This window comes from Patagioenas fasciata, chromosome 30 (genome assembly GCF_037038585.1).
Source record: "Patagioenas fasciata isolate bPatFas1 chromosome 30, bPatFas1.hap1, whole genome shotgun sequence".
NCBI classification, from domain to species: domain Eukaryota; kingdom Metazoa; phylum Chordata; class Aves; order Columbiformes; family Columbidae; genus Patagioenas; species Patagioenas fasciata.
The window spans coordinates 3,639,368-3,667,251 of NC_092549.1; the positions used below are offsets into that span (position 1 = coordinate 3,639,368).

A 27,884-nucleotide genomic window follows, 5' to 3' on the forward strand; every position below is an offset into this window, starting at 1 on the left:
TGCACGTTTTATTGTGGTTGTATCCATATCATACACACGAGGGCACACGGACGAGGACGTGACGACTTCCACAACACCCATGGCCAGGCGGGTTCGCTTCCCCGAATTCGGGTTTTTTTTTGTCCTTTTTTTCTACACAATGTACAATTTTTTTATTATTTTTTTTATATATTTTTCATCCTTTTTTTTTTACCTTTTTTTTACCATTTTTTCCCGTTTTTTTAATCGTTTTTTATCCATTTTTTTACCGTTTTTTAACCATTTTTAATGTGTCAAGAAATAGCTTATATACACGAGTCCTTGTTAGAACATTTCGGCAGCAATACCATAAGCCAACAAAGGGCGGGGGGGGGGGGGATTTTGGGGGATGGGGGGGATTTTGGGGGATGGGGGGGTTGTGGGGGGGGGTTACGCCTTTGGAGGAACCAAAAAACCACTTAAAACACCCCAAAAAAACCCAATTAAACCCAAATTAATAATAATAATAAAGCATCTTCCCAAGCGGATCTACCCCTAAGCGGTAAAAGAAAGCGGGGGGGGGGGGGCGGGGGGGTAAAACCTGCGCAGGCGGCTGCGGGTTCAGGGGGATTTTGGGGGGGGGGGGGGGGTGGTAAAAGGGTCCCCGTGTCCCCCCCGCTATGGGGTGAAGTTCACTTATAGCACCATGAAGTCGGCGTCTTGTTGGCCATGGGTCCCCCCCCAGCGTGGCCCCCCCGGGGGGCACCCCATGGTCAGTATTGCACTTTTTGTGGGGTTTGTTTTGTGTGTGTTTTTACCTTTTTTTTAGGTAATTTTGGGGTTTGGTCTCAACCCCCGGTCACCGCGGATGGGATGGGATGGGATGGGGGGGGGGGGGGGGGCGCAATAAAGGGCCCTTTTGGGGGGGACACAAGCGGATTAATAACAAGAAAGAAACCAACTAATAAGCGAAAGCTCGGGTTTGTCCAACGATTCCTCAGCGGGGGGGGAGATGGGAAAAGGATCTCAAAGGACCTCGGTGTCCTGGGGGGGTTTAGGAGGGGGGGGCGCCAGCTAAATAAGGATAAATCCAAGAAAACCCATAAAATATATATATATGTGTATATACGTCACTATGCTGCACTAGCTTAAACAAATTTCAATGTTTAAATTTTCATTTCAAAATTTCAAAATTTCAAAATTTCAAAATTTCAAATTTGAAAATTTCAAAAATTTCAAATTTCAAATTTCAAAATTTCAAATTTCAAATTTGAAAATTTTGAGACTTTCGAGAATTTCAAATTTAAAATTTGAACACTTTGACAATTTTCAAATTTAAAGTTTTGGGCATTTAAAATGTCAGAAATGTTCAAATTTTCACCTTAAAAATTTTGGAAAATGTCCGGAATTTCAAATTTAAAATTTGGAAAAGGTTCAGATTTTTCACATTTAAAATTTGGAAAATGTTCAAAATGTCACATTTAAAATGGTTGAAATTTAAAATTTTGATAAATGGTCAAAATTTCAAATTTAAAAGCTTGGAAATGTTCAAAACGCCAAATTAAAATCTTGAAAATGTCCAAAATTTTGAATTAGAATTTTGAAGTGTTCAAGATTTCACATTTAAACTTTTGAAAATGTTCAAAATTGCACATCTAAAATTTTTGAAATATCAAATTTTGAAAATGTCCAAAATTCCAAATTTAAAATTTTGAAAATGTTCCAAATCTCACATTTAAAATTTTTGAAATTTAAAACTTTGAAAAGGTTCAGAATTTCACATTTAAAATTTTGAAAAGGTCCAAGATTTCACATTTAAAATTTCAAAAATGTTCGTAATTTCACATCAAAAATTTTTGAAATTTAAAATTTTGAAAAGGTTCAATTTTCACATTTAAAATTTTGAAAATGTTCAATTTTGAAAATGTTCAACATTTCACATTTAAAAATGTTGAAATCCAAATTTTTGAAAATATTCAAAATGTCCAATTGAAAATTTTGAAAATGGTCAAATTTTCCCATTTAACATTTTTGAAATTTAAAATCTTGAAAATGGTCAAAATTTCGCATTTAACATTTTTGAAATGTGAATTTTTAAAAATGGTCCAAAAGTAATTTTATCATTTTGAATATTTAAAATTTTGAAATTTCAAAATTTTGAAATTTTGAAAATTTGAAAATTTGGAATTTTGGAAATTTAAAATTTTGAAATTTTGAAATTTTCAAAAGAAATCTGGTTTGGACTCCAGAGGCCCCCGGGGGGCAAATTGGGGCACCCAGAGCCCCATGGGGGGGTTAAGTGCTCATTGATCGGGGGCGTCCCCATTCCAGGGGGGGGGGTTTGGGGATAGAACCCCCCTCTCCCCCTCCCCCCCCGAGCTGGCGCTTAAAATTGCACAAGAAAATCCTATGGGGGGGGGGGATGGGGGGTGGTGGGAATGGAATTAATTAATTAAAAAAATATATAATAATAAAAAACCCCAAACATAAAACTCGCAGGAAATTCCTTCGGGGCAAAGCGCCGGGGGCGATTTTGGGTGCTGGGGGGCGGGGGACACAAGGGGATGGGAAGGGGGGGCCCGTTAGTGTGGAGGTTTAAGTGCAAATCAAGCGGTTTTCATTTCTCAGACTTTTGGCGGCTTATTTTCTTGCTTTGGGTTCGTTCCCGCCGGCCGGTGCCCCCCCCCGCGTCCCCATCGCTGCCACTGTCCCCAGTGAATGGGGGGGGTATGGGGGGGACTCACCGAGGCCACCAGTCGCTCCCAGTCCGCACTGGGGGGGGTCCCCGGGTGGCACCGACACCCCCTTGCGCCCCCATTGGGTCCATCCCGTAGCCAAAAGGGGGGTCCCGGTAGCATCCCCCAAACCGGGGGTCGGCGTCTTGCGGCTCCATCCGGCGAAGGGTGGGGGGGGCGGCCCCCCCAGTCCAGGCTCCATCGCCCCCCGATTCCCCCTTAAAAAAAAAAACCAGAGCGGGTGCCCTAAAAAGTCTCTAGAAAAGGAAAAAAGAGGCAAAAATAAAAAGTTGAACCATCCGTTTAGCGAGGCAAAAAAAAAAGGGGGGGGGCGGGAACGCAACACAACACAATGAAAAAAATCTATGGTTTGGCGTTACAAAAAACCAGCATAAACCAAGCGGGACACACGGAGAGCGCGGAGCGCGAGCGGAGCCGTTCTGGAAGAAGTGACCTCTCGCTGCTAGAGAAACCCAACGAGTGAAGGGTTGGAAAAGGAACAGGAACTGTCGAAGGTCTCAAATGGGCTTTTTTTTAGCATTTTTTTTTCTCTTTTTTTTTTTTGTGGGTTATTTTTTCGCTTATTTTTGTGTCTGTTCTTCCCCGTGTACGGCAGAGGCACCGGTACAGGCACGGCATGCGACGGAGGCGGGGAGGGCGGCGGGGGGGTCTCAGCAGGCGTTATTTCTGTCCGCTGATGGACTGCGATATAGAGCGGGGGGGGATCATATCCAACAGGTACTCGCGCTGCCGATCCGCCAAACTCGACGCTTTGTGGCCTCCGATCCCGGCGTTCAGGTAGGCGATGTTAACACCTGGGGAAGAGAGGCAAAAGTCACCCCCACGGCATCATCTTGTGGCACATCCAGTACATTCCCAAGTGATAATTTAGGGTAAAACCATAAAATAGGATCAATTTAAGTTGGAAGAGACTCTTGGGGTCATAACCCAACTAACACACGTCCCTGAGAACCTCATCGCTGTGTTTCAACCCCTCCAGGGATGGTGACTCCAGCACTGCCCTGGGCAGCTGTTCCAACACCCACAGCCCTTTGGGGAGAAATCACCCCAAATTTCCAACCTCAGCGTCTCCTTGAGGCCGTTTCCTCTGCTCCTGGCGCTTGTTCCTGCGGAGCAGAGCCCGACCCCCCTGGCTCCAAGCTCCTTTCAGGCAGCTCAGAGATCAGAAGGTCTCCCCTCAGCTCCTGTTCTCCAGCTGAACCCCCAGCTCCCTCAACAGCGGACGCAGCGGGATCGCAAACAGCAGCAGCAATAAATCCCCCTCCCCAAACCGAAGCGGCGGTGCTGGGGGGCCATTACCTGGCATGCCGAGGAGTCCGCCCGCCACGGAGAGCTGCGGCGCCTGCGCGAAGTTGGAGAGCATGGAGCGGGCGGAGGTGGGGATGCCGCGCTGCAGCGCGCCCTGCGGCTGCGGAGCCTGCGGAACGGGAGGACAGGGCTGGTTGGAAGGCAGCGGGATGGCCCCGGGGGGGAAACATCGCTCGTGGGGTTTGGTCCGTAAGGGTCGCTCACCTGCCGGAGCGTGTGGTGCCGCATGATGTTGTCCTGTTTGCTGACGCTGGAGACGGCGGGAGCCGCGGTGGGGGACAGGGCTGCCTGCTGCTGGAGCCGCTGCTCGATCTCCTGGGAGAGAACCAGAGGCATCCTCAGAGACACACGCTCATTGGGTTGGGAAAGAGCTTTAAAGTCATGGAGTCCAAGCGTCAACCCACCCCATGTCCCTGAGAACCTCATCTGTGTGTTCAACCCCTCCAGGGATGGCGACTCCAGCACTGCCCTGGGCAGCTGTTCCAACACCCACAGCCCTTTGGGGAGAAATCATCCCAAATTTCCACCCTCAGCCTCCCCTGGTGCAACTTGAGGCCGCTTCCCCAGGTCCCTCAGTCTCCATCACATTGTGCTCCAGCTCCTCACCAGCTCCGTTCCCTTCCCTGAACTTGCAGCACCTCAAGGCCTTTCTTGGTGTGAGGTGATCCCATCACCCCTGGGGCCGCCATTCTGAGCGCTGAGGTGATTCTGGTGCCACCATTCTGAGCCCTGAGGTGATTCTGGTGCCATTTTGAGCTCTGAGCTGAGGGCCCCCAATCCGCCCCCAGTATTGGCGGTTTGTTCTCCCCGGTGCCCAGCGCAGGGACGGTCACTGCCCCGGTCCCACCGCCCACACCGGTGCTGCATCCCCTTCTCCCAAACAGCCCAAAGCCTCTTTTTGCCCCGGAACAGGCAGCTCCTGTTCGTCAGCAGCCGCATTCTACTTCATGTTTAGTTTTGTGTTGTTTTTTCTTCAGTTCACAAACGACAGTTTCTAGTTTATTTTACCCCGGGGCCTCTAAACAAGTTCTCCAACACCAACTCATCATGGGATTTCAGCAAATCCCCATCATTCCAGAGATAAGCGAGTGGGCAGTAAGACGTTAAATCACATCCAGGTGGTTTGAATGTCCCTGGAGAACGAGACTCCAAACCGCTCTGGGCAGCTGCTCCAGGCTCTGGTGCCTCAAAGCACCCAAGTTCCTCCTCGTGTTCGGGTGGAAATCCCCGTGTCCCAGTCTGTGCCCGTTGCCCCTCGTCCTGTCGCTGCAGCACCGAACAATCCGGTGCATCCTCTGCCGCCCACCCTGAGATATCGATCACATCATCGGGTCCCTCTCAGCTCCTCTGCTCCAGCCTTTCCAGCCCCCTCACATCTCTGTGTCTCCACGCTGGGCTCTCTCCTTGTCCTTCTTAAACTGGGGAGCCCAGAACTGCTCCCAGTAACGCCCCATGCAGTAATTAACCCACCAAAAAGCCGCGGATGCAGAGGGAAGGGGACCAGCAGGTTCCCGGAGCCCGCGGAGGAGCCGTGAACTTGCCTGCTCCTGCTGCAAAGCTTTCACGAAGGCGTTTTTCAGCCGGTTAGTGTGCTCGGCCTTCAGCGCCTTCTTCTGGTTGGAAGTCATGCACTGCTCGCACAGGATCTTGCCGTTCTTCTCCTGCTTCCAGTGCGGGGTGAAGTCGGTGCGGCACTGGGCGCAGACGAAGGGCTCCACGCGCAGGAGGGACGCGCAGCTTTTCCCTGGGGATCGCCACGAAACGGGAGTTTAGCTGGGAAAACGGGACCATTCCCCCCAGCCCCGTGTTCTCACACCACCCGGGAATGGCAGCGACGGGGCCGCATGGAGCCCCCCTAGAGCTGGGTAAGAGCGGGAGCTGTTCTCACAGCCTCTCGAGCCACGTGTTTGGCAAAACGAAGAGAAGAGAAGAGAAGAGAAGAGAAGAGAAGAGAAGAGAAGAGAAGAGAAGAGAAGAGAAGAGAAGAGAAGAGAAGAGAAGAGAAGAGAAGAGAAGAGAAGAGAAGAGAAGAGAAGAGAAGAGAAGAGAAGAGAAGAGAAGAGAAGAGAAGAGAAGAGAAGAGAAGAGAAGTAGAAGAGAGTAGAGTAGAGTAGAGTAGAGTAGAATAGAATAGAATAGAATAGAATAGAATAGAATAGAATAGAATAGAATAGAATAGAATAGAATAGAATAGAATAGAATAGAATAGGAGTAGAATAGAATAGAATAGAATAGAATAGAATAGAATAGAATAGAATAGAATAGAATAGAGTAACATAGAGTAGAATAGAGTAGAGTAGAGTAGAGTAGAGTAGAACAGAACAGAACAGAACAGAACAGAACAGAACAGGTTGGGTTGAAGGGAACTCCCCAGCTCATCGCAGCCATGAGCAGGGACATTGTCACCAGCTCAGGGTGCTCAGAGCCCCGTCCAGCCTGGCCTGGGATGTCTCCAGGGATGGTTCAGCCACCACCTCTCTGGGTACCTGGGCCAGGCTCTCACCACCCTCAGGGCAACAATTCCATTCTATCCAGCCTCAATCTTTTAATTTAAACCCATCACCCCTTGTCCTGTCACAACAGGCCCTGCTCAAAAGTCTGTCCCCATCTCTTAAGCCCGGAAAGGCCACATTAAGGTCTCCCCGGAGCTTCTGTTCTTCCCAACTCTCAGCCTGTCCTCCCATTTCCATGCCCTTCTCTCCATGCCCACCAAGAGCTCGATCGAAGCCCCTCAGGAGGGGACTCAAAGACGGGCAGGGGGGTGCACCATGGGGGCAAACCGCCTCACCTTGGCTGTCGATAACGCTCTGCACCACCTCCTCCAGCCCCACCATGTAGATGAACTCGCTGTTGGCCGCGCTGGGTAGGAAATGCAGGAGGGGAGCGGGCGGTTTGGGGGGCGGGATCTCCAGCAGCGTCTTCTCCAGCTGTTTGCGCAGGGCGAGCTTGGCGGCCGCCTGCGAGTTGGCCGCGTCGTTCAGAGCGCTGGGGCTGGGGAGCGGGGACGAGACCCTGTTCACGCTGCCGGGCTGGATGTGAGACGCGAGGTTCATATAGATGGCTGAAGACGACGTGCGCTGGCAAGGAACAGAAGAACTTGATTGCTGGAGGGGAAGAGGAGAGGAGGATTAATACAGGAAATCAACGCTAGAGCTCAGCGACTAAGCCAACCTGGACGAGCCAGATTGCCTGCTCGCAACCTTTAGGTATCATCTGCAAACGTTCCCGAAGTGACTTGGGGAGACAACACGGAGCTCGTCTCGGCCCCTACATTAACCCATCGGTGCTGAGGAGCCTCCGGTTCATTGGAATTTGGGGCAGCTCGGGGAATTCAGCAGGTTTGGGACCCAGCGTCGACACCAATATCTGCTCCTCCGCTCCCAACCTCCAGTTCCATCTTCCACCATGAGCAGCTTTATTCCTGGTCCTCCGGTCGCTGGGATGCGCAGGAGCCTCTGGCACAATGGCGGCAAAGCACGAACACTTTGCCGACCCGAGGATGCAGCTTTCGCTGTTTTTTTTGTGATAAAAAGCCCTATTTCAGGGCCAGTTTGTCACCCGGCCCACCTGTTTCCCAGGGTACGAACGAACCCGCTGGGTGATCGAAACAGGGTCAGCTACCGAAGCTCGGGGGACGCGTCGTGTCGACGGAGAATAACACCCAGGAGACGAAAATAAAACTGGGGCAAACGGATTGAAGGCTGCGAACGCTCGGCTGATCGGGAAACGGGAAAGGAAAGGAAGGAAAACCAATCCCAAAGCACTTAGTGCAACGTAGGCCCAGGAAAATTAATGGCAGAGCTGATCGGGGATCCAGATTTAAATAAGCAGATGATGAATTAACATCAATGATGAATTAACACCAATGAACCTACAACTAACGAATTAACACCAATGAACTTTTTGTAAAAGTAGCTGGTTGGGGTTTTTTCCATCAAACACATAATTTGACAGTTGTTTGGATGCAAGACTTTCAGATTGCTGGGTTTATGATTTATAAATTGGCGCTATACCCTCGTTAGGACAGATTAAATGTCTTAAGGACTGGTGACAAACCCTGGAATTCATTAAGAGGGGTCGTTAATCTGGGCCCGTGTGCCAAGCGTTGCAGCCCTGGACGAGGAAAAGGGACCTGGAGAAAGGTTCGATGGCAGCGCCAGAACGGGGACGCGTTATCGCTTTTCTTCTCCATTTCCCGTCCGACTTCCAAAAGTCAAACGAAGGGACCTAAGCGTCCTCAACTCCAGGGACCTCGGTGGCTCCGCAACGGGGAGTTTTCCATTATTTCTCATTCCGTTCTTCCACACGGGTCAAGGACACCATTGGGATGCAATTCCATGCAACATCCTCACGCCGAGCTCCACGCGGCGCTCAGACCCGCGCGGCGTTTCCTATTTCCCCTTCTCGTTAATCCCACCGGGCAACAACGCCGGCGCCAAGCGCGGGACCTACCGGCTGGTAGTTGATGGCTGGATTCATGCTCGGCGTTGTGGTGCGGATGAGGCCGGGTTTAGGAGGAACGCGCTGCCCCTGGAGCTGGGCCGGGTTCGGGGCGATCACGCGCTGCGACATGAGCATGTGGGGCAGAGTCGTGTTTGTGGCGGACCTAATGACGCTGTGACCCTGCGGAGAAACCACACGAGAAATGCATTTGGTGAGAGTTGAGGCAAAGGGGAACGCTGAGCTCCCCGTTTATCTGTAACTCGAGCTGCCTTCTGACACAAGACACCACAACTAAATGGTGACAGGAAAAGACTTTGTCTGCAGAAAGAACTTCCCACCCAAGCACGGGACAGCAGACTGGTCAAGTTGTAACCTCATCGAGGTGTTTGTAATTCCATCTGGGTGTCTGTAACCTCATCATGGTGTTTGTAACTTCATCTGGGTGTCTATAACCTCATCCAGGTGTTTGTAACCTCACAGAGGTGTTTGTAACCCTCATCCAGGTGTCTGTAACCTCACCCAGGTGTCTGTAACTTCATCATGGTGTCTGTAACTTCATCATGGTGTTTGTAACCTCATCATGGTGTTTGTAACCTCATCACAGTGTCTGTAATCTCATCCAGGTGTTTGTAGCCTATCCAGTTGTCTGTAACCTCATCTGGGTGTTTGTAACCTCATCGAGGTGTTTGTAACCTCATCAAGGTGTTTGTAACTTCATCCAGGTGTCTGTAACCTCATCCGGGTGTGTGCAGCCTATCCAGGTGTTTGTAACCTCATCTGGGTGTTTGTAACTTCATCGAGGTGTTTGTAACCTCATCCGGGTGTCTGTAACCTCATCCGGGTGTTTGTAACCTCATCGAGGTGTTTGTAACCTTATCATGGTGTTTGTAACTTCATCCGGGTGTGTGTAACCTCATCCAGGTGTGTGTAGCCTCATCCAGGTGTGTGTAATCTCATCCAGGTGTGTGTAATCTCATCCAGGTATGTGTAATCTCATCCAGGTGTGTGTAGCCTATCTGGGTGTTTGTAACCTCATCAAGGTGTTCACAGCCTCATCCAGGTGTTTGCAGCCTCATCCAGGTGTTTGTAACCTCATCATGGTATCTGTAACCTCACTGAGGTGTTTGTAGCCTATCCAGGTGTTTGTAACCTCATCTGGGTGTTTGTAACCTCATCCAGGTGTTTGTAACCTCACTGAGGTGGTTGTAGCCTCATCCAGGTGTCTGTAACGTCGTGTTTGGCCCCGCAGAGGGGACGGCTCACCTGTAATGTCCTCAAGTTCTGAGGCTCGACGCCCTGAGCTCCGGGCCGGGAGGGCAGTTTGGACAGGCCCTGCTGCCCCACGTGTGCAGGCGACGGTTGCACGATAGACGCTGCGTTCTGGACAACCGGAGTCTGGATGAGAGAGAACATGAGAAATGGCATCAGGGCTGGGCGCTCCCGAAGGAGAGGAGGCGCAGAACCAACCTCCTCCACGTTATCCCCCGAAAATAAGACAGGGGCTTATTTTCAGGGGGGCGTCTTATCATCATAACCCTGAATTCTATTGTGAATTTCTTGTGACTCTGTTTCCTTTTTGCTGACCCTTTTGTCTTTTGAATGCGATTCTGCTTTTCCTGTTGAAGGATCTGTCTGTCCTGCTGCATTAATTGCTAATTAATTGTACTTTTTTACAAGCCTGGGCACTATTTAAATTGGCTTTTCTTTAACGAGGTGTAACTAGGGTTTATTTTTGAAGTAGGGCTTGTGTCTGGAGCATCCTGAAAAATGACACTAGGGCTTATTTTTGGGGTAGGGCTTATTTTTGGGGTAGGGCTTATTTTCGGGGAAAAAGGATACATCAACTATTAATACTTCAGAGCTGCGGAAATGCATCCTGAGGGTGACAAGCGCTGTGGGTTTGGTGCCGAAACATCACCCGGGAGCACAAAATGAGCGCGTCACAAACTCAGGGTAAAAAAGCCCGAGAGGAGAGTCGGTGTTGGGTGTTTGCCCGTGACCGGGTGTCTGCGAGGCCGATTCCTTCCCCTCAACCCCACTCAGCCCTCAGAGCTTCACCTTCTGCACCACGTTCTCCTTTTGCAGCTGACTTTGCCTCAGTTTCTTCAGCAACACCAGCCTGGCCTCCTCCAGCCGCAGCTCATCCCGGAGCTGCTTAATGAGCTGCTGCCGCTCCTCCAGGCTCTTCCCCTGCGAAAACGCCCAAAATTGGGCAAATTCAAAAAGCCGAAACCCGCCGCTGCGCCAAGATGGGGGGTGTAGAGCAAATAAGCGACGATGCGACGCGCACGGAAGTTACGGCGCTGCGCAGAAATCCCCTCGGCAAAGGGAGCGGCGCATGCCCCTCACCTTGAACATCTCCAGGTTCGCTGCTTTGAGTCTTTCCTCCATGCGAGAGCTGGAGCGGGGACTGGACGCCTCGTTATCGGAGAGGACGATGATATCGGGCGAGGGGGTTAATCGGCCCCTGTCCTGGTCGCTGAGGAAGAGAAATTAAAAATAAGGCCGAGTCGCAACACAATTGCGGAGACTGCAGCTCAGCACCGCGGCTTTAGGACACACGACTTCCATCCCCCTTCTCCAAAAGGGAAAAAGACTCCCTCAAAGTATTTTCTTGGCCAGGGTTGTTCTAAGTGAGCGAATGTGTGATGCAAATCCCACCTGCGGGAGGAGCGGTTGGGCGTTGATAATTAATAATTAAGCAGAGAGAAACGAGCGCCGCCAGGTGCTGGATGAGAGGGGCGATACCTCGGCCCCATATTGTTCAATACTCGAGATCATCGCTCCTCGCACGACGCTGGAGGTGAGAACGAGGTGAGCAAATCAAGCTGTAAATCCCCATCATTAACATCAGCTTCCTTCTCCCTCCCATACAAAAAGAGGCGAGAGGGGCCGTGCCAGCGTGGCACACGGGACCACGGGACGGGCTCTCCGTCACCCTCTCGCTCCAAATGGAGAGAAACGGGGTTTGCTGATAGGAATCAGGGTGAGAATCCGGAGAGCTGGAGGGAACCCAAAGCGGCTCCTGCAGACTCATCTCAGCAATGCCTGAGCAGCGGCTTTTCAGGAGCTTTCTTAAGCTCAGCAGAAGGCACCAGGGGCAGTTCGGGGGCGACTCCGTGCACCTGCATCAAATCTGGCCCCCGCTTAAATAAAGGAGCTTCTGTCGGTGCTAATGAGAAGTCCTGGTTTAACGAGAGCCTCCTCCGCTCTGCCATGGATTGTTGGGGCTTTTAACGCTAAATGGATGGATGGTGAAGAGTAAAACTCTGTCTGGTTTTGGGGTGGAGAAGGAAAGGAAAAGCAAGGTAAGAATAGCGCTGAACGCTGGTTGGGAGAGCAAAGGGACCTCCCAGACACCAGGAGCGCTCCCCAGGCCGGCGAAATGTCCCTGATTTGGGATCTCCGGCCTGGTAAAGCCCGGGATTAACAACAGGCAAAGCTCCGGACTCCGGTTATTTGGCACCTACCTCCTCCTGGCGCTCATATCCACCGGCTCGTCGTTAATGTTCTCCTTGCCCGGCCGCCCCGCGGTCCTGCCGTCCCCGTGCGGCCTCAGGCTCCCGTTGAGCTTTTCCTCATAGACTTTGACCCCGTCCTGCTTCACCGGGAGCTCGTGCGGCACCTCGATGCCCGCCAGGTCTTTCCTCTTGAGCAGCGCCAGCATCTTCAAGCGCTCCATGGCCTCGTGGCCCTCCATCTTCAGCCTCTTGGCCAGAACGTCGTCCCGATCATCCGCTTGGTCCAGGCTCCGTTTCAAGAGGTTCAAGCGCAGGGCGTCTTCCGTCATTCTGTCCATCCTGCGAGGTGATATAAGGACGCGCGGTCAGTATCGCGGCTGCGGTTAGACCCGGTTTAACTCCCCCCGGGGAGCTATAAGCCCGGCCTACCCCTCGGGGAGCGCCGGCCTCCCCCGCGCCGGGATGTGCCATAACCTGCACGTTTTTAATCCCCATCCTAAAGCGGCCCCGGCGGGAGTTTCCCAAGCGCCAGGAAAGGCGAGAGCGGCCCCGAGTCCCCAAAAACGGAGCCGCCATCCCTCGCTCGGCATTAAAACACCGCTCGACGGGATCAACGCGAAACGGGAGGCGGAAAACGCGGAGCGCGGGGTGAGCGAACGTGCGATGCAAATCCCACCTGCGGGAGGAGCGGTCGGGCGTTGATAATTAACAATTAATAATTAAGCAGAGAGAAACGAGTGTCGCCAGGCGCTGGATGAGAGGGGGTGATACCTCGGCCCATATTGTCCAATACTTACTCAAAAAGATCATTGCTCCTCACACAGCATCAAAGACAAGGATGGAAACGTCGATACTCCAAGTCTACATTTAAAGGTCGCCCCGTAGAAGTAAATCTGCTCAGCTCCTTACGCTACCTGGGCCTAGTCTCAGTTTTTGTTAAGCCCGCCTGCAGTGGTGCCTCCGATGCTTCATTCGCAGCTTTTGCGCCATCAACTTTTGCTTCTTGAGCTCCCAAAACACCCAAAACCCCCCAGCGTGTGGTTTTAGTCCTGGTTTACGCTCCGGGGCGAAGGTGCGGACGGGATCATCCACCCACAGCTCCAGCTGCACGAACGCCCCGTGGCCAAGAAATGCAGGGAAAGGGGGAAAAGGAGCCCGACCCAACCCCAACCTGTGCTGATAAGAAACCAAAATGAATAACGAGAATAAAAGGCGAGCGAGCTCCATCGGCAAACGGAGCAGGACCAGCTCGGCGAGGCCTTGATGGCGGCAAATAACCGGGGGATAATTCAGAATGGAAACGTTTTGGGGAGAGATGGGAGAAATCTGAGTGGTTTTCTCACCTGGAAGCTTGGGAATAATTCCACGTGATCCAGGGAGAACGATGAGGCCAAAACGGGTGGATTTGGGGCATTTTAGGTGAGCTCATACGGCCCTTCCGAATTAAAATCAAGCCAAATTTCTACCGGGAAAACGTCCTAAATCCCCTATAATTCCACACCTCCTGAAACGCAGGACATCAATGTGGTGCGAAGGGGATGAACCACGGCAAGAAAACAACGCGAACCTGCCATAAAACATCTCCCGTCTTCTCCATATTCAGGGGGAGCGCCGCCAAATTCCTTCGACTCGCCCGGCTGGTCTCTCGGCACAAAACGGCACGTCGACGGGAACCAAATATAACCGGGCAAGCACGGGCGAGCCACCCAAACCGCCGCTTCCCGCCCCCGGCCTAGCGAGTGACCCCGGGTTAAATCGAAGCTCAAATCGGGTTGTTTGAGACACGATGGAGTGGTGAAAAGACTCAGGTCACCCCATGGGTTCTTCTCATCAAACGCAGCTTTGCGTTGATTTATAAATTAAATATATTGTTTAATAATCCCTACATTACAGAGCAGATTTTGCCCCCTTTTCCTCTTGGATTTTAACCACCTTCCCAGAGAAACCAGCCCTATTAAGTCAGGGGATAATTTGAAATACCGTGTTTTCCCGAAAATAAGACCTACCCGCAAAATAAGTCCTACCCCAAAAACAAGACCGGACCTGAAAATAAGCCCTACTCTGAAAATAAGCCCTACCCTGAAAATAAGCCCTACCCCGAAAATAAGCCCTAGCACAACTTTTCAGGATTTTCCAGGATGCTCGAAATACAAGCACGACTCCAAAAATAAGCCCTAGTTCCAGCTCATTAAAAAAGTCAATTTAAACAGTGTCCAGGCTTGTAAATAAGCACAATTAATCAGCAATTAACGCAGCGGGACAGAGAGGGTTTGGAGAGTTGTGACGATGTTCCAGAAGGTGATGATGTGATTGTATTTGAATGAACGTTGGGTCTTTTCTTGTTCAAGGAAAAATAAGACACCCCCCCGAAAATAAGCCCTAATGCATGTTTTGGAGGAGAAAATAATATAAGCCACTGTCTTATTTTGGGGGAAATGGGGTTGAGATGAACTGCAAGGCCAGCCCGGTCGTGTCCTCCCCCTTTTCTTGATGTTGGTTCTACAAATCCAGATCTTCGGCCGCCGAACCGGAGCACACGCGGCACCATTGAATTCTCCACCGACAGGAATTCCTCGATATCAAAGGACGAGTGGTGGTTTCTTGGCACACGGATGCTCCTCCCAAAGGCTACAGGTCTCTAATTTTGACCCCGCAGCATTGCCGATCGACCCCAAATCTCTCTCCATGTGTTTCTACGCTCGAGATATCACCGCGGTTTGAACCGGGTGTTCTCCAGCATCGCCGGTTCCCGAGCTCACCGTCACTTTCGGTTCCCGGCGCCACGGACGCGCCGTTCCACGCGGGAAGGCGGGAGGATCGGTGCGCGCCGACGCCGCGAAGCGTTTCCTTACCTTCAGCATCCTCTACCCGCTCCTGTAGCTCGGGGCGGTTTCGCTTCCCCGGCTCTCGAAAGACGGGTTTGCCGTTCCCAGCCCAACAAAGCGGCAGCAACTGCTTGAAAAGCTGCGACGAGCGAGTCGGGCTGGAGAAATGAATATTAGAGTGGGGGAGCGAGTACGGCGAGGGAGGGGATGCGCCCGGCTCGCAACGTGCGGCCTGGACGGATGAATATGCTGAGGAAGGTGGGATGGAACGAGCACAATTTGGCAGCAAAGCTTCATTTCAACCGGAGTTTATGCAGGGAAGGCCCAGGAGGTTCCACAACCCTTTCCCGTCTTCCTGTTGCGTTAACCCGCTTTAGTTTTCCTCGACTCCCATTTCCAGCCTCGGAGCCTCCCGAGTTAATCGATGGGTTGTGATGAACAGGACACGCGGCCAAGGTGAAAAGCGACACAAGAAAACCCACCCGGTTGAGAAACGGCAGCGCCAGGAGGAAAATCTCCCCGCACCAAGCTCTCCCAGCACCAAGGCAAACGCGGTTCCGGTGACACAAGGTGTCCCCAGTCCCACCAGTAACAACCAGTTCCCTTGTGCTTCTCAAGGAGTCAGCGGGTGCCGCAGCGAAAGGGCCGCGCGCGGTGTGCGGATGGCGCGGTGAATTCTGCTCTTGTTTCTTCGCGACGTCGCCTTTAGAACCGCGTACCTTCTGCTTCACGCGGCGTGGCGGCTGCGATGGGCCGGCCCGGAGCGGCGCAAGGAGCCGCAATAACCCGGTGGGTGCTTCTTGGAGGACGAAGCGCCAAAGGTAAATCGTTCAGGATGCTCGGAGCGAGCGGGGATGCTCAAGGATTGATGAGGAGGGTGGGCTGCGAGTGACGGTGTTGTATTGACCGCGCTCCGCGTCACGGCGCGGCCAAAAATGGCACGGGAGCAATAACACGTGTATCACCTGCACATGTGTCCATGGAGAGACAATCCGGCGGCAAACCCCGCGGAGGAAGGAGAAGCATCGGACGGAAGGACATGTGGTGAAGAACAGGAGCGGTTCCGGTATCGGCCCAAGCGCCGGCGCTGAGAACCGAATGCGGCTCTGCCAGGAGCATCCTCAGCGCTTCGCGAAGGGTGGTTTTGTCGAATGATGAATTTCTCCTCTTCCCAAGCACGCTCCGGCCGACGAGGACGCTGCTTCTCCCGCCTGACGGGGAACAAGAGACGTACGAGACATCCCCGACGCCGGCACGGCCGCCGACGCGGTCCAGAGCATCCCCCAAAGGGGCAAAACCACTTTCAGCCGCCTCTGTCACCAAAAAGACGCCATCCTTCAGCCGCCGGCACGACCGGGAAGCATCAGCTGAGTGGTTTCTTCTCTTCCACGCTGCCCAGAGAGAGCAGGGACGCGAATGGCGGAGCCACCGGCTCAGCGGTGTTTCCAACTCCGGCTTAGACTCCGCGCCAGATTTGGGCCCAGCTCACCCAAAACCAAAGAGCTTCAACCCCACGGCACGAGACTCGGAGGCGACGCCGCGAAATAAAACCCGAGATATGCGAAATTAAACCCAAGATACACGAAATTCAGGAACATTCGAGGCTGCGTCGAACGAGCTGAACGAAGACAAACAGAACTGCAAGAGATCGGGCGAATCGCAGGTTCGGTTTCCAAACCCCGCCGTCCCTGCGCTGGCCGGAACCGAACCCGCGTGGTCGTCACCACCATCTCAGTCCCTCGAAATAACAACAGCAATTTAGATATTTAAAGTTGTTATGTCAATGGGATAAAAGGCGTTTTAAGCCGCGTTCCGCCGGGAGCAGAAGTCGCGATTTGACGCCCCGTGGGTGCAGGATCCAACGTACCTGAGCGCGCTCGGCCCCTACCGCGATCCCCCCCGTAGGTTTAAGAACCACGGTGGGTTTTATGCGGTTCGGCGGAGCCCGGGGATGGAATTGGGGAATTTAGGGCGCCCGGCACATGCACGGACCCGACGTCTTCGCTCCTATGCACGCCGAGAACGCCCGATGTCGACGCCGTAAACCGCGGCGCACACACAAAATGGCTGTGCTCCCCAGCCCAGCGTCTCCATACAACCCCATTAAAAGGCTAATCACCTAAAAAGGTAATTAGGACTTAACGGCTCGGTGGGGCTGAGGCGAAACGAAGCGGGGATAAAATCAATAAAGCGCTATCGAATAAAGACGGTGGTGGTTGAACCCGATGCTACGGGTTTGAGTGGTCAAGAAACACCACGGCGGGCTCGGGTTATGGCGAGAAACCCTGTGGAGGAATTTGATGCAGGTAAGGGAGGAAATATGGAGGGGGTGTCGTGCACCGGGCTTTAAAGCAACACACGGCCCTAAATCCGGCGCTAACAAAGAGCAAAGAGGCGTTAAAACATTCCCCGAGTGGGAAAGGAGTGGTTGGTAACGCGGGGGGAGAAGCCAAAATAAGACAAAGGAAAGATGCGAAAGACAAACCGTGAGGGCGGCTGTCGGTCGGCGGATCCTCGGCGTCGCTTCGGCGCAACCGCGCTCGAGGGTTTCGCCGTCGCGGCTCCCGCGTCCCCCCCCGTGAGAGCGGAGGGGGACGAGTTGAGGAAGAAATGGTTAAAAATCGCCACATCGCAGCTCCACGCTTGCCGGGGGGGTCGCAAAACGCGCCCCCCGCAGCGCCGGGTTTTGCAGCCTTAAGCCGGGCTTTGCAAGGCCGGAGCCCGGCGGGAAAGGGGGACGTTTCCTCTCTCATCCCCCCTCCTAACTTCGTTAATTGACGACGAGGAGGTAATTACAGCACAACCCTCGTTAAGCTTCACCCCTCCGACTCGTTTTGGGGTGGCGATGGGGAGAGGGAGGAAAAGACCATTTTGCACCCCCCCCTTTTTTAAAGTAAACCCATCAAAACGCTCCTCGAGCTTCAGGGGGAACGGGGAAAACGCTCCCCCCGCAAACGGAATTTGGGGGTAAAATAGAAAAGATAGGAAATAACGAGGGGTGCGGAGGCGCCGGGAGCACCGGGTTCCATCCTCCCCCGGCCCCGCGAGCGCGGATGACGCAGGTTCCCTTATATAACGCGATTTCCTCGACTGCGGCTCCGGCCTTTGTGCGCCGGGCGACCCCGCGCCCGTCAAAACACCCTGAAAATCCCTTCCCAACCATCGGCGGAACCAACCGGGGGGGGCGGGAAGGGGGGGCGACCGCCGGCGCTCGGCTGGGAGGCGAAAATTAATTGGGATTCGTTCTTTCGAAAGAAATTAAGGCAAACGGGGTGAATTCCGGAAGACGGCGCCTGCGGAGAGGTGGGTTTGTATTTTAAAAGCGGCGGAGGGGGGGGAACCGCTCCCACCGAGAAATAGATATTGAAAATATCCTTTAAATGGATATTTGTGTTAATTAATAGAAATATCAAACGGAAGCTTTGTGTCTGATAGAAAAGCAAAGGAAAGGCCGGGCTAACGAATACTTACAGGTACAATATCCCCGTCGCCTCCTTCTAGGTGTTAATTAGGGAGTATGAGAGGGGTTCGTGGGGGGGCGGCCGAGGCGGGGGGTGCGCGGAGCCCCCTGGGTTGAGCCCCCCCGTCCATGCCCCCCCGTCCGCGCCGCGCCGGGCGCTTCGCTGCCAATCATGCGCCGTACGGGGATATTAAACAAAAGAACGGGGGGATGCTCGTACCCATGATGCCTCGCGGGGCAGCGAAACCAGGCGAAAAAAGGCAAAATAAAAAAGCAACAAAAAGCCCCCCCGATCCGGTCGCAGCCGGTTTGTAACCCCACCATGGGGACCCATCTCCTCAGTTTTAATTTTTGGGTAATATATTTTGTGGCGGCGTTGCGTGCCCCCCCCCGCCACCCCCATCAGCAAAGCAGCCCCTGGCCCCCCGCCAAACTTTGTCTTCATTCATGAGCTCCTGGGCCTCTGGTGGGGTTTTAACCCCTTCGCTGCCAGCAAAACCAGTGGGTGGGTGGCTCGATGGTTCAGGGCTCACCCCCCCGTCCCCAAAATCCAGTCACAAGTCGCAGGATGGGGACATTGGTCCTGGTTTGAGGTGCCCAAATGGTTTGGGAGATGCTGGCGCTGGGGGTTTGGTGGGTGGTTGGCGCTGGGGCACCCAGTTGGGGGGACATGGGGACACCCCCGGTCCTGCCCCTGTGTCACCCGGTGAAGGAGCCAGAGCGGGGACACAGTGACACCCCCACTCTGGCCCTGTGTCACCCAGTAAAGGAGGCAGTGGGGGGACATGGTGACACCCCTACTCTGTCCCTGTGTCACCCAGCTGGGGGGACACAGTGACACCTCCAGTCCTGTCCCTGTGTCACCCAGAGGGGGGGACACAGTGACACCCCCACTCTGGCCCTGTGTCACCCAGTAAAGGAGCCAGTAGGGGGACATGGTGACACCCCTACTCTGTCCCTGTGTCACCCAGCTGGGGGGGACATGGTGACACCCCCGGTCCTGTCCCTGTGTCACCCAGCTGGGGGGGACATGGTGACACCCCCAGTCCTGTCCCTGTGTCACCCAGGGAAGGAGCCAGCAGGGGGGACATGGTGACACCCCCGCTCTGTCCCTGTGTCACAAGCAAAGGAACCGGATGGGTTTGTGTGCTGGGGGGACATCGTGACACCCCCAGTCCTGTCCCTGTGTCACCCAGCAGGGGGGACATGGTGACACCCCCACTGTGTCCCTGTGTCACCCAGGGAAGGACCTGGTGTGGGGAGACAAGGTGACACCCCCGGTCCTGTCCCCGTGTCACCTGGCAATGGGGGACACAGTAACACCCCCACTCTGTCTCTGCGTCACCCAGTGAAGAACCCCGGATGGGTTTGGGTGCCGGGGGGACACAGTGACATCCCCATCCTGTCCCTGTGTCACCCAGGGAAGGACCCAAATGGGTTTGGGTGGCAGGAGGGACACGGTGACACCCCCACTCTGTCCCTGTGTCACCCAGGGAAGGACTCAAATGGGTTTGGGTGCCAGGAGGGACACGGTGACACCCCCCATCCTGTCCCTGTGTCACCCAGCACGGGGGACATGGTGACACCCCCACTCTGTCCCTGTGCCACCTGGCAAAGGACCCAGATGGGTTTGGGTGCTGGAGGGACATGGTGACACCCCCACTCTGTCCCTGTGTCACCCTATAAAGGACCCAGCCAGGGGGGACACGGTGACACCCCAAGTGACCCATTTGGGGTGCGCGGAGCCCAAATCCCAGCCAATCCCCCCAGCGAAGGGGACGCCCCGAAATCTGCAGGGGAGGTAAAACCAGGGCTGAGGACGGCGCTCACAGGTTCGAGGCCTCGTTAAGGAATTAACGAACTAACGCGCGCGTTGAGCACCCAGATGATCCCCGTCCATCTCACTCCAACACGGTTGAGCCCACGGGCTTTGTAGAACCAGAATTACCAAATTTGGGTTATTACGCTGAAAACAGCCATGAAACCAGCTCCCCACACCACGGCCTTTATGGGACCAGTCCGGCCTAAAGCCCCATCAACCACTCAGGTCAAGCCTTTCCCAAAGCCCGGCTTAAACCCGGCTTTACCAAACACAGGAGGGGAATTGGGCGTCTTGATGGGATCGGTCAAACCAACCAGGGAAAGGGGAACCTTCCATTTTGGGCCATGAATTAAAAACCGGCGCTAATCAAAGGTTAACGAGCACTAATTTGGGGAGACTCCCCGGCTATAATTAAGATTAGTCCTAGGTTTAATTTCTTTGCGGAGCGAGAAGTGATTGACTTAAACTCCATCTCTTGCAGGCGGGTTTTACAATCATCGAATGGTCTGCTACAAATAAAACTGTTCGCACAAATGACCGTGTAATCAATCAAACACCCGCTAACGAACACGTGTTCGCTCACCCCACGGGCTGCACAAAACCCGGTAATTAACCAGAGTTTCGACGCCGCTCCCATCGCTGGTTCTACCCGAGTTCGCCTTTATTAGATAAAACGGAACAATTTCATTTACAAAGGGGGAAATAACTAATTAGGCTTTAATTATACGCTAGTTACCATAGATTTATAAACTAATGAGGTGGCGGTTTGGGCCCCAATAAGAATTATTTCCAGGCCGGGGCCACCGAAAATGTGCGGAGAATGATGAGAAATGGGCGTTTTTTAAGAGAACGGCTCCAAAACCTCGCGAAATCCTCAAGAAACGACGCGATTTGGGGTTTTTAGGGGAAAACGGGGTCGTTCCCCTCTGAGAAGGTTGGGAAACGGCCCTTCCATATGGCTCTGTTGTCATTCCCTCCGCCGTCACCTTCACCGTAACGCGTGCCCGGTGACAAAGTCGATCCTCTTGTCATTTAAAATCATTCCAGTTCATGTAAAGCCAGAATTGAGACATTTTTGCCTCAGTTGTGGGTCTGAAATGAGCTTTTCCACCCCCAGTCTGTGTGATGATGCTCAGCACAGCCTCACTGGTGCCTACTGGTCCTCACTGGTGTCCACTGGTGTCTACTGGCCCTCACTGGTGTCCACTAGTCCTCACTGGTATCTGTTGGCCCTCACTGGTGTCCACGGACCCTCGCCGGCATCCACTGGTATCCACTGGCCCTCACCAGTGGCCACCGGCCCACACCGGTGTCCACGGGCCCTCACCAGTGGCCACTGGTGTCTACTGGCCCTCACCAGCGTCCACTGGCCCTCACTGGTGTCCACAGACCCTCGCCGGCATCCACTGGTATCTACTGGCCCTCACCAGTGGCCACCGGCCCACACCGGTGTCCACGGGCCCTCACCAGTGGCCACTGGTGTCTACCAGCCCTCACCAGCATCCACTGGTCCCCACTGTGGTCCACGGGCCCTCACTGGTGTCCACTGGTGTCTACCAGCCCTCACCAGCATCCACTGGTCCCCACTGGGGTCCACGGGCCCTCACTGGTGTCCACTGGTGTCCACCAGCCCTCACCAGCATCCACTGGTCCCCACTGGTGTCCAGTGGCCCTCACTGGTGTCTACTGGCCCTCACCGGTGTCTACTGGCCCTCACCGGGGTCCAGTGGTGGCTACTGGCCCTCACCAGCGTCCACTGGTCCTCACTGGGGTCCACGGGCCCTCACTGGGGTCCACTGGTGTCCACTGGCCCTCACCGGTGTCCACTGGCCCTCACCGGTGTCCACTGGCCCTCACCGGTGTCCACCGGCCCTCACCGGTGTCCACTGGTCCTCATTGGTGTCCACAGGCCCTCACTGGTATCCACTGGTGTCTACTGGCCCTCACTGGTGTCCACTGGTCCTCACCAGTGTCCACTGGCCCTCACCAGTGTCCACTGGTGTCTACTGGCCCTCACCGGGGTCCACTGGCCCTCACCAGTATCCACTGGTCCTCACCAGTGTCCACTGGTGTCCACTGGCCCTCACTGGTGCCCACAGGCCCTCACTGGTGCCCACAGGCCCTCACTGGTGCCCACCTCACCGGGCACCAATTCCTTGTGATTTCTTCCCCTTGTCACAGTGAAACTTCACCTGGTATCGAGGAGGAGGTGAAACCGTTCCCAGCCCCTCACACCTCCCGCTCCGCCCTCCATCCCGCGCGGCCCCTGCAGGTTCGTTACGGCCGGAGCGGCGAAACGCCACCGGGACGCTCATTTAATTGAATTTTCGGCTCCTTTCACAAGGACCCATCCTCTGGGTGCTTCTGTTTCCAGGCTGAAAAGGCCTTTGACGACGCGCCAACAATAGCGGCTTTTATGCCGCTCCGCTTCCCGAATCCGATTCGTTATCCGCAGGTGATCCGGCGCTGAATCTCCCCCAGTTCCCGGTTGATTAAGCCCAGAAGTCGCCGTTTTCTCCTCGTTGACGTTTTTGCGACGATTCCGATACATAAGACACAAAAAGGGTGGCGAGGAGCTCCGGGGTGCTCATTGGGAGTAAGAAAGAGGCGGCCGGGTGGGAAAGGGGGATGCGGTGGCTCCGAGTTCATTTATTGGGATGGAACGCTCGGAAAGTTTGAGTTTTAAAGTCACTTGGGACGTGGGACCTAAAGGAGCAGGGGGAGAATCGGCCTCAAAATAAGCAGCAAACGTTCCCAAAAGGGGTGAATTTAACCCCACGGGACGGCGGTTGAGGGTGAAGCCACAAAACGTCCGATGCCCGGTGGAAGCGGCACCAAAGCTCCTTTAGAATCAAACGCGATCCGTTGAGGAGGAGAAAAAGACCGAATTACCGCAATTCTATCGGATTTTAAACTCGACATCCCACTCTTTCCCAAAAAAGGGGGATCCAGCACCAAATCCCCTCCTCTCTGTGGTGTTTTGGGCTTTTTCTTCCGTCTCCATAGCACGGTGATGAGCAGCAGCTTGGGTCTAACCATAAGTACTTCTTTAAACATTTTGGTACAACCGGGAGATGATTCCACGAGGGAAGTTTTAAAATCAGCCCTAAATTGCTGTTCGATACAAGCGGTTCGAACGATTTCACCAAACACGGAGCAGAAAAACGTCCACCGGGTGAAGCCACGAGTAAAACGAGCAGAATTAGCACAAAAACGCCGGCGCGAGAGGAAAAGAGACCAAAAAATCCCATTGGGAGGAGAAAGCAAAGAGCCCAAGGGTTCCTGGTGGTCCAACCAAAACCAGCGCCAAAACCCTGCATGAACACCCCAAACGGCCACGCGGTCACCGGTGATTCGCGAGGCGTCCTCGGTGGGTTACGACAAACTGGGTTGCTGGGATTTACCCCAATTTCGGTGGAATACAGCGAGCGAAAAGGCGGCCGAGCCAGAAGCGCCGCGTTCCCAACTGGTTTTGCCGAGGAAATCGGGGACGTGGCGTTTTGGTGAAGCCGTTTTGTTCAAAACGAGGCTCTTGGTGGCTTTTCCGATGGCGCCGGACGCGAATCTCAACACGAGAATCAGGGGCTTTGATACCAAGTGGTGACATTTGTAATTAACTTTACGCCATTTGTTTCCGGATAAAGATCCCGGTGACCAACAAACAAGAACCATTTTAAGCTTAAACACCTGGATTATGAAGTAAAAACGATTGGCAAAGCCTTTGCGATAACGTCCCTCGCCCAGCACCGGGGAGTTCGGCTCTTCTGCCTTTTCGAGGCCTAAAAGTTGGTTTTATTCCACTCAAACAGCGGGAGGATTTGGGTTGTTCCTCTCCTTCTGGTCCCATCCTGACGTCGCTAATTCGGGGAAGCGAGTTGCACCCCCAAAGCGCCGCGTCGGGGTGAATTTTGGGGTGAAAAAGCCAGTTTTAGTGTCCGGTGAGAAGCGTTTCCAACGTGTTGCAGGTTGAAGGATGCGTTCGCATTGGTTTCCTCGCCGGAAGCATTGGGAGAAAAGGGAATGGTTCCTATTCCCCCAAATCTTCATCTTCGGCCACCAAGACCCCGTTTCCAAACTGGAGCATCAACCACAACGAAGGATTAGGATTTAAATGGTTATTTTTAATCAGTTTATCAAAGCGCACGGCTTTGAAGCCACGGCGTCCTCTGCCACAAGATTGGTTTAGGTCAGGCCTAATCTCCGCGAAACGGGATCCTCGCCTTCATTTTCTGAAATTGCCTGAAAATTAAGCCTAAATCCAACATATTGGGGAAAAACAGGGGGCGGTTTGAACTTACGGTCGCTACAATTTACCAGCAGAACCGCGACAGGATCCAGAATGAGTCGTTTTAATCCTCCCGTCGAAGCTCAATAATCCAGGTTTTGGGAGGGGTGAGAGCGGTTAATTAGCAGTGATATCCCACATTTATATGAAAATCATAAAGAATAAGACAAATCCCAGCGTTTTCCTCGACACCGATGGGTGTTGCAAAGCTAAACCGAACCCATCCGGCTTGGGATAAAGGGGAGAAACACGGGTGCGGGTTTTATTCCTCTCCATCTTCCAGCGGTTGATCCAGCGCCGTAAAACTCCAGCAACATGTGGCACGGCCTGATAGGTTGAGTTTTGGCTATAAATCTCAGCCGCCTCGCGCCGGCCTCGTTAAAAAGCAGCAAAATTGTTTTAAAAAGCCCCAAATTTGCCCAAATGGTTTAAAAATGAGTGGTTTTGTGGAGCGAGAGGTGAGAAAAGGTTCGTTGTGAGCGGGGCGATAAAAGGTTCACGCTCCTAAAAATGGGTGTGTTGTTTGATATAAGGGGAGAAATGGGTTGGGAGAGCGGTTTGGAGTGGGGAAAAAAGGGTAGAATTCAATTAAAAGGGAATTTAGAAGAAAATAATAGGTTTAGGGCTTGATTTTGAGAGGCAGAACGGACCAGGAAGCTGCTCGGTGAATGAATCCGTGGAACTCGTCCCGTTTGAAAGGATCCCGAGGGGGAAATACCGGCGGAAAAGCGGCTTTCGCGAGGCGAATTGGCTCCGCGGGGTGGGTATTTCTGCTGCGGGCCCCCCCGGGCGCTGGGGAGGGGGCGGCGGGAGCGGGATGCTCCGAGGAGGAGGAGGAGGAGGAAGGCAGCAAAGATGGATGCTCCTGTCAGCGCGTCACGCTCGCTCTCCCGCGGCCTCGTGACCAGGAAAAGCGCCCGAGCGAAGGTGGCGGTGAGAGCTCCAACGGCTCGGAAAGCAGGTCGGGGTTCCCCCCCCTCGCCAAGACGCGGGGGTTTTGGCTCCTCGAGCCGCCGGCTCCGGTGATGGAGAAAAGGCGACGCGAGCGATTGCGGGCATGGATCCCCCCGCCGAGCCCGCGGCCACGTGAGGCGGAACCGCGGCCGTCCCCGGTGACAGGAGCCGCTTCAAACCGGTGTTTCGGGGGGCGGGGGGCACCCCAAACGCAACCAGCCCACGGCACAACCCTTAAAATCATCCCTCGAAACCGGCGTCCTCTCCAACTGCTCGTTGTTCCGATCCAACCTCCAAACCCTGGGAAATAAGAGGCGAACCCCACCCCGCGCCGTACCCCAAAATTCCTGCTCCGCCCCGGCAGCGGCCGAGCTTCGTAAAATTTAAATAACAATTAAAATCAACCCGTTTTGGGGGGGGGTGGTGGTGGTTTCAGCGAACGGGTCCGATCGCATCCTCGCTCGCACAAACCTCCTCCCTTCCTCTCGCCGCCCCCCCCGCCATCAAACAGCCCCTTCTTCCCATCGAGGCACCTTAAATGGCTCCGACGCTCGGTGTTTTTGGGAAATGGAGCACGAGGGGGGGGGGATTGAACCCACGCAGCGCCCCAAAACGCCTCTGCCCCCCCAAACCGGTGTTTTCATCCCCCCCCAGTGGCAAAGGGGTGTGGGCAGCGCCGGCACATGGACAGAGGCAGTTCTGGATCTCACTGCACGTTAAGCGGAGATGGGGAAGTTTTCCCTTCCCGGTTCCCCCCCCCCGGGTTTGAAGCAGCGTTGGGAAGATGGGGGGGGGTAAAATCAAAATGAGGTGAAATCCGGCAGAGCAGAAAATCTGGTTCGGCACCCGTGAGCGAGTCGGTCACCTGTTCCCATCATCAACGAGGGGAAGGGGAATCGCCCCCGAAACGCAGCACAAGAGGAGCGAACAAAGGGGGTGTCCCCTCCGGGTGACCCCCCCCCCCACCACCATGGGGGAACAACCATCACTCGCCAGCGCTCCCCACAAAACGGGGACACCCCAAAGGGAGGGGATGGCAAAGGGGGGTCCCCATCTGCCTCAACACCCCCCCCAGATGTGCGGAGAGGGGGTGGCCGCCCCCTCCCCACAGACCCCCCCACGCACAGCAGGTTTGCAGCCTGTGCCCCCCCCCCCCCAGCCACCCAGCCCTGCGGGAAGAGCCAACACCCCGTTTTACCACGGGGGATCCCCACCCTCCTCACCCATTCCCGAGGGCTGGGCCGGCCCCTTCCACCCCCCAACCCCTGGGGCTCTGCCCCCTCAAACCCTGGGGTTGGGGTTGGTTCGCTGTCCCCCCCAAATCTCTCCCCACAAGGGATGTGGTGCCAGCACAGCCCCGCAAACCCTGAACCCCCAAATGTCCCCAATCAGGTGAGCGCCAGCCCCAGAATTTCAGGGTTCTGCCCCTCGAATTCTGCAGCTCTGCCCCCCCCCTAGAATTCCAGGGTTCTGTCCCCCGAATTCTGGAGCTCTTACCCCCCAGAATTCCAGGGTTCTGTCTCCCAAATTCTAGAGCTCTGCTCCCCGAATTCTGGAGCTCTGCCCCCCTCAGAATTCCAGGGTTCTGTCCCCAGAATTCTGCAGCTTCTCTGCTCTCAGAATTCTGCGATTCTGCCCCCCCCTCCCGCCCCCAGAATTCCGGGGTTCTGCCCCCGCAGAATCCCGGGGCTCTGCCCACCCGAACCTCTTGGTTCTGCTCCCCCTCTCCCCACAATTCCGGGGTTCAAACCCCCACAGCCCCTCGGTTCTGCCCCCACCTCCCCGGAATTCCGGGGCTCTGCCCCCACCGCAATCCCACAAAGGCACAACCCCCCCACCCTGCGCTCCGCTCCCCTCAGGGGCACAACCCCCCAAGGCCGCGGGCGCTTCCCCCCGCGAACGCCGAACATCCCCCTCAGCCCCCGCGGCCACTACCGGGCCCTGCCCCCCCCACCGCCGGGCCCTGCCTCCCCTCCCCCGCACCCCTCAGAGCCGAGCCCGGCCCCCCCGCCCCCGCAGCCCTCACCTGGCACGGGGGGCGCCGCCCTGGGGTGCGGGGGCGCCGGTGGGGTCCCTGAGGCCGAGCCGGGGCCGGGCCGGGCCGGGCCGGGCGGGCGGAGCAGACGCGGCGCCGCAGCCACCAGCCGCCGCGGAGCGCAGCCGGCACCACCACAAACAATGCCGCTGATTGGGCAGCGGCCCCGTCGCTCGCGCCCCGCCTCCCGACCCCAGACGCGACGCCCATTGGCGCGGCGCGACGACAGACGCGGCGTCTCACCAATCCATCCCGCCGGTCGCCCCGTGGGGCCCACCCCGCGCTTCTTATTGGAGGGAGGGAGCGAAGATTGGCGCGACGTCCCGCCAATGGCAAGCCGCCGGGCTTCCCCGCGGGGCGCCTTTAATGGGTCCCTGAGCCTGGACATCCGGGCACCGCCGGTCGCGCGCGGTGTCGGCGGGCAAAAACCACCCCCCCGGCCCCCCCCACTCTCCCCCACATGGGGAATTTGGGCCCAGAGCGGCCGCCGTAGCCGCCCGGTGCCCGCCCCACGTGGCCCGGTGCGACGTGCGGAGTGGGGGGGGCGGATCCCGGTACCGTATCCACCCCCCCACAC

The 27,884-nt window shown here is 54.8% G+C and overlaps 1 protein-coding gene across 3 annotated transcripts; it reads right to left on the reverse strand.

Annotated features, from left to right (window-relative positions):
* Positions 1-595: 595 nt before the first annotated feature.
* GATAD2B (GATA zinc finger domain containing 2B) lies at positions 596-27,432 on the reverse strand. Of its 3 annotated transcripts, none has more exons than XM_065857554.2 (11): positions 27,299-27,432; positions 11,936-12,265; positions 10,815-10,944; positions 10,524-10,655; positions 9,729-9,860; positions 8,475-8,645; positions 6,811-7,126; positions 5,564-5,766; positions 4,227-4,337; positions 4,014-4,131; positions 596-3,508 (listed from the first exon to the last, which is right to left on the reverse strand). In XM_065857554.2, the coding sequence occupies exons 2-11, from the start codon at positions 12,262-12,264 to the stop codon at positions 3,375-3,377; spliced, it is 1,776 nt and encodes a 591-aa protein (XP_065713626.1). In that variant the 5' UTR covers position 12,265; positions 27,299-27,432; the 3' UTR covers positions 596-3,374. The 3 variants fall into 3 exon arrangements, with proteins under 3 accessions (XP_065713626.1, XP_065713627.1, XP_065713628.1); XM_065857555.2 differs by lacking the exon at positions 27,299-27,432 and adding an exon at positions 18,223-18,430; XM_065857556.2 differs by lacking the exon at positions 27,299-27,432 and adding an exon at positions 17,237-18,195.
* Between the last annotated feature and the right edge of the window lie 452 nt (positions 27,433-27,884).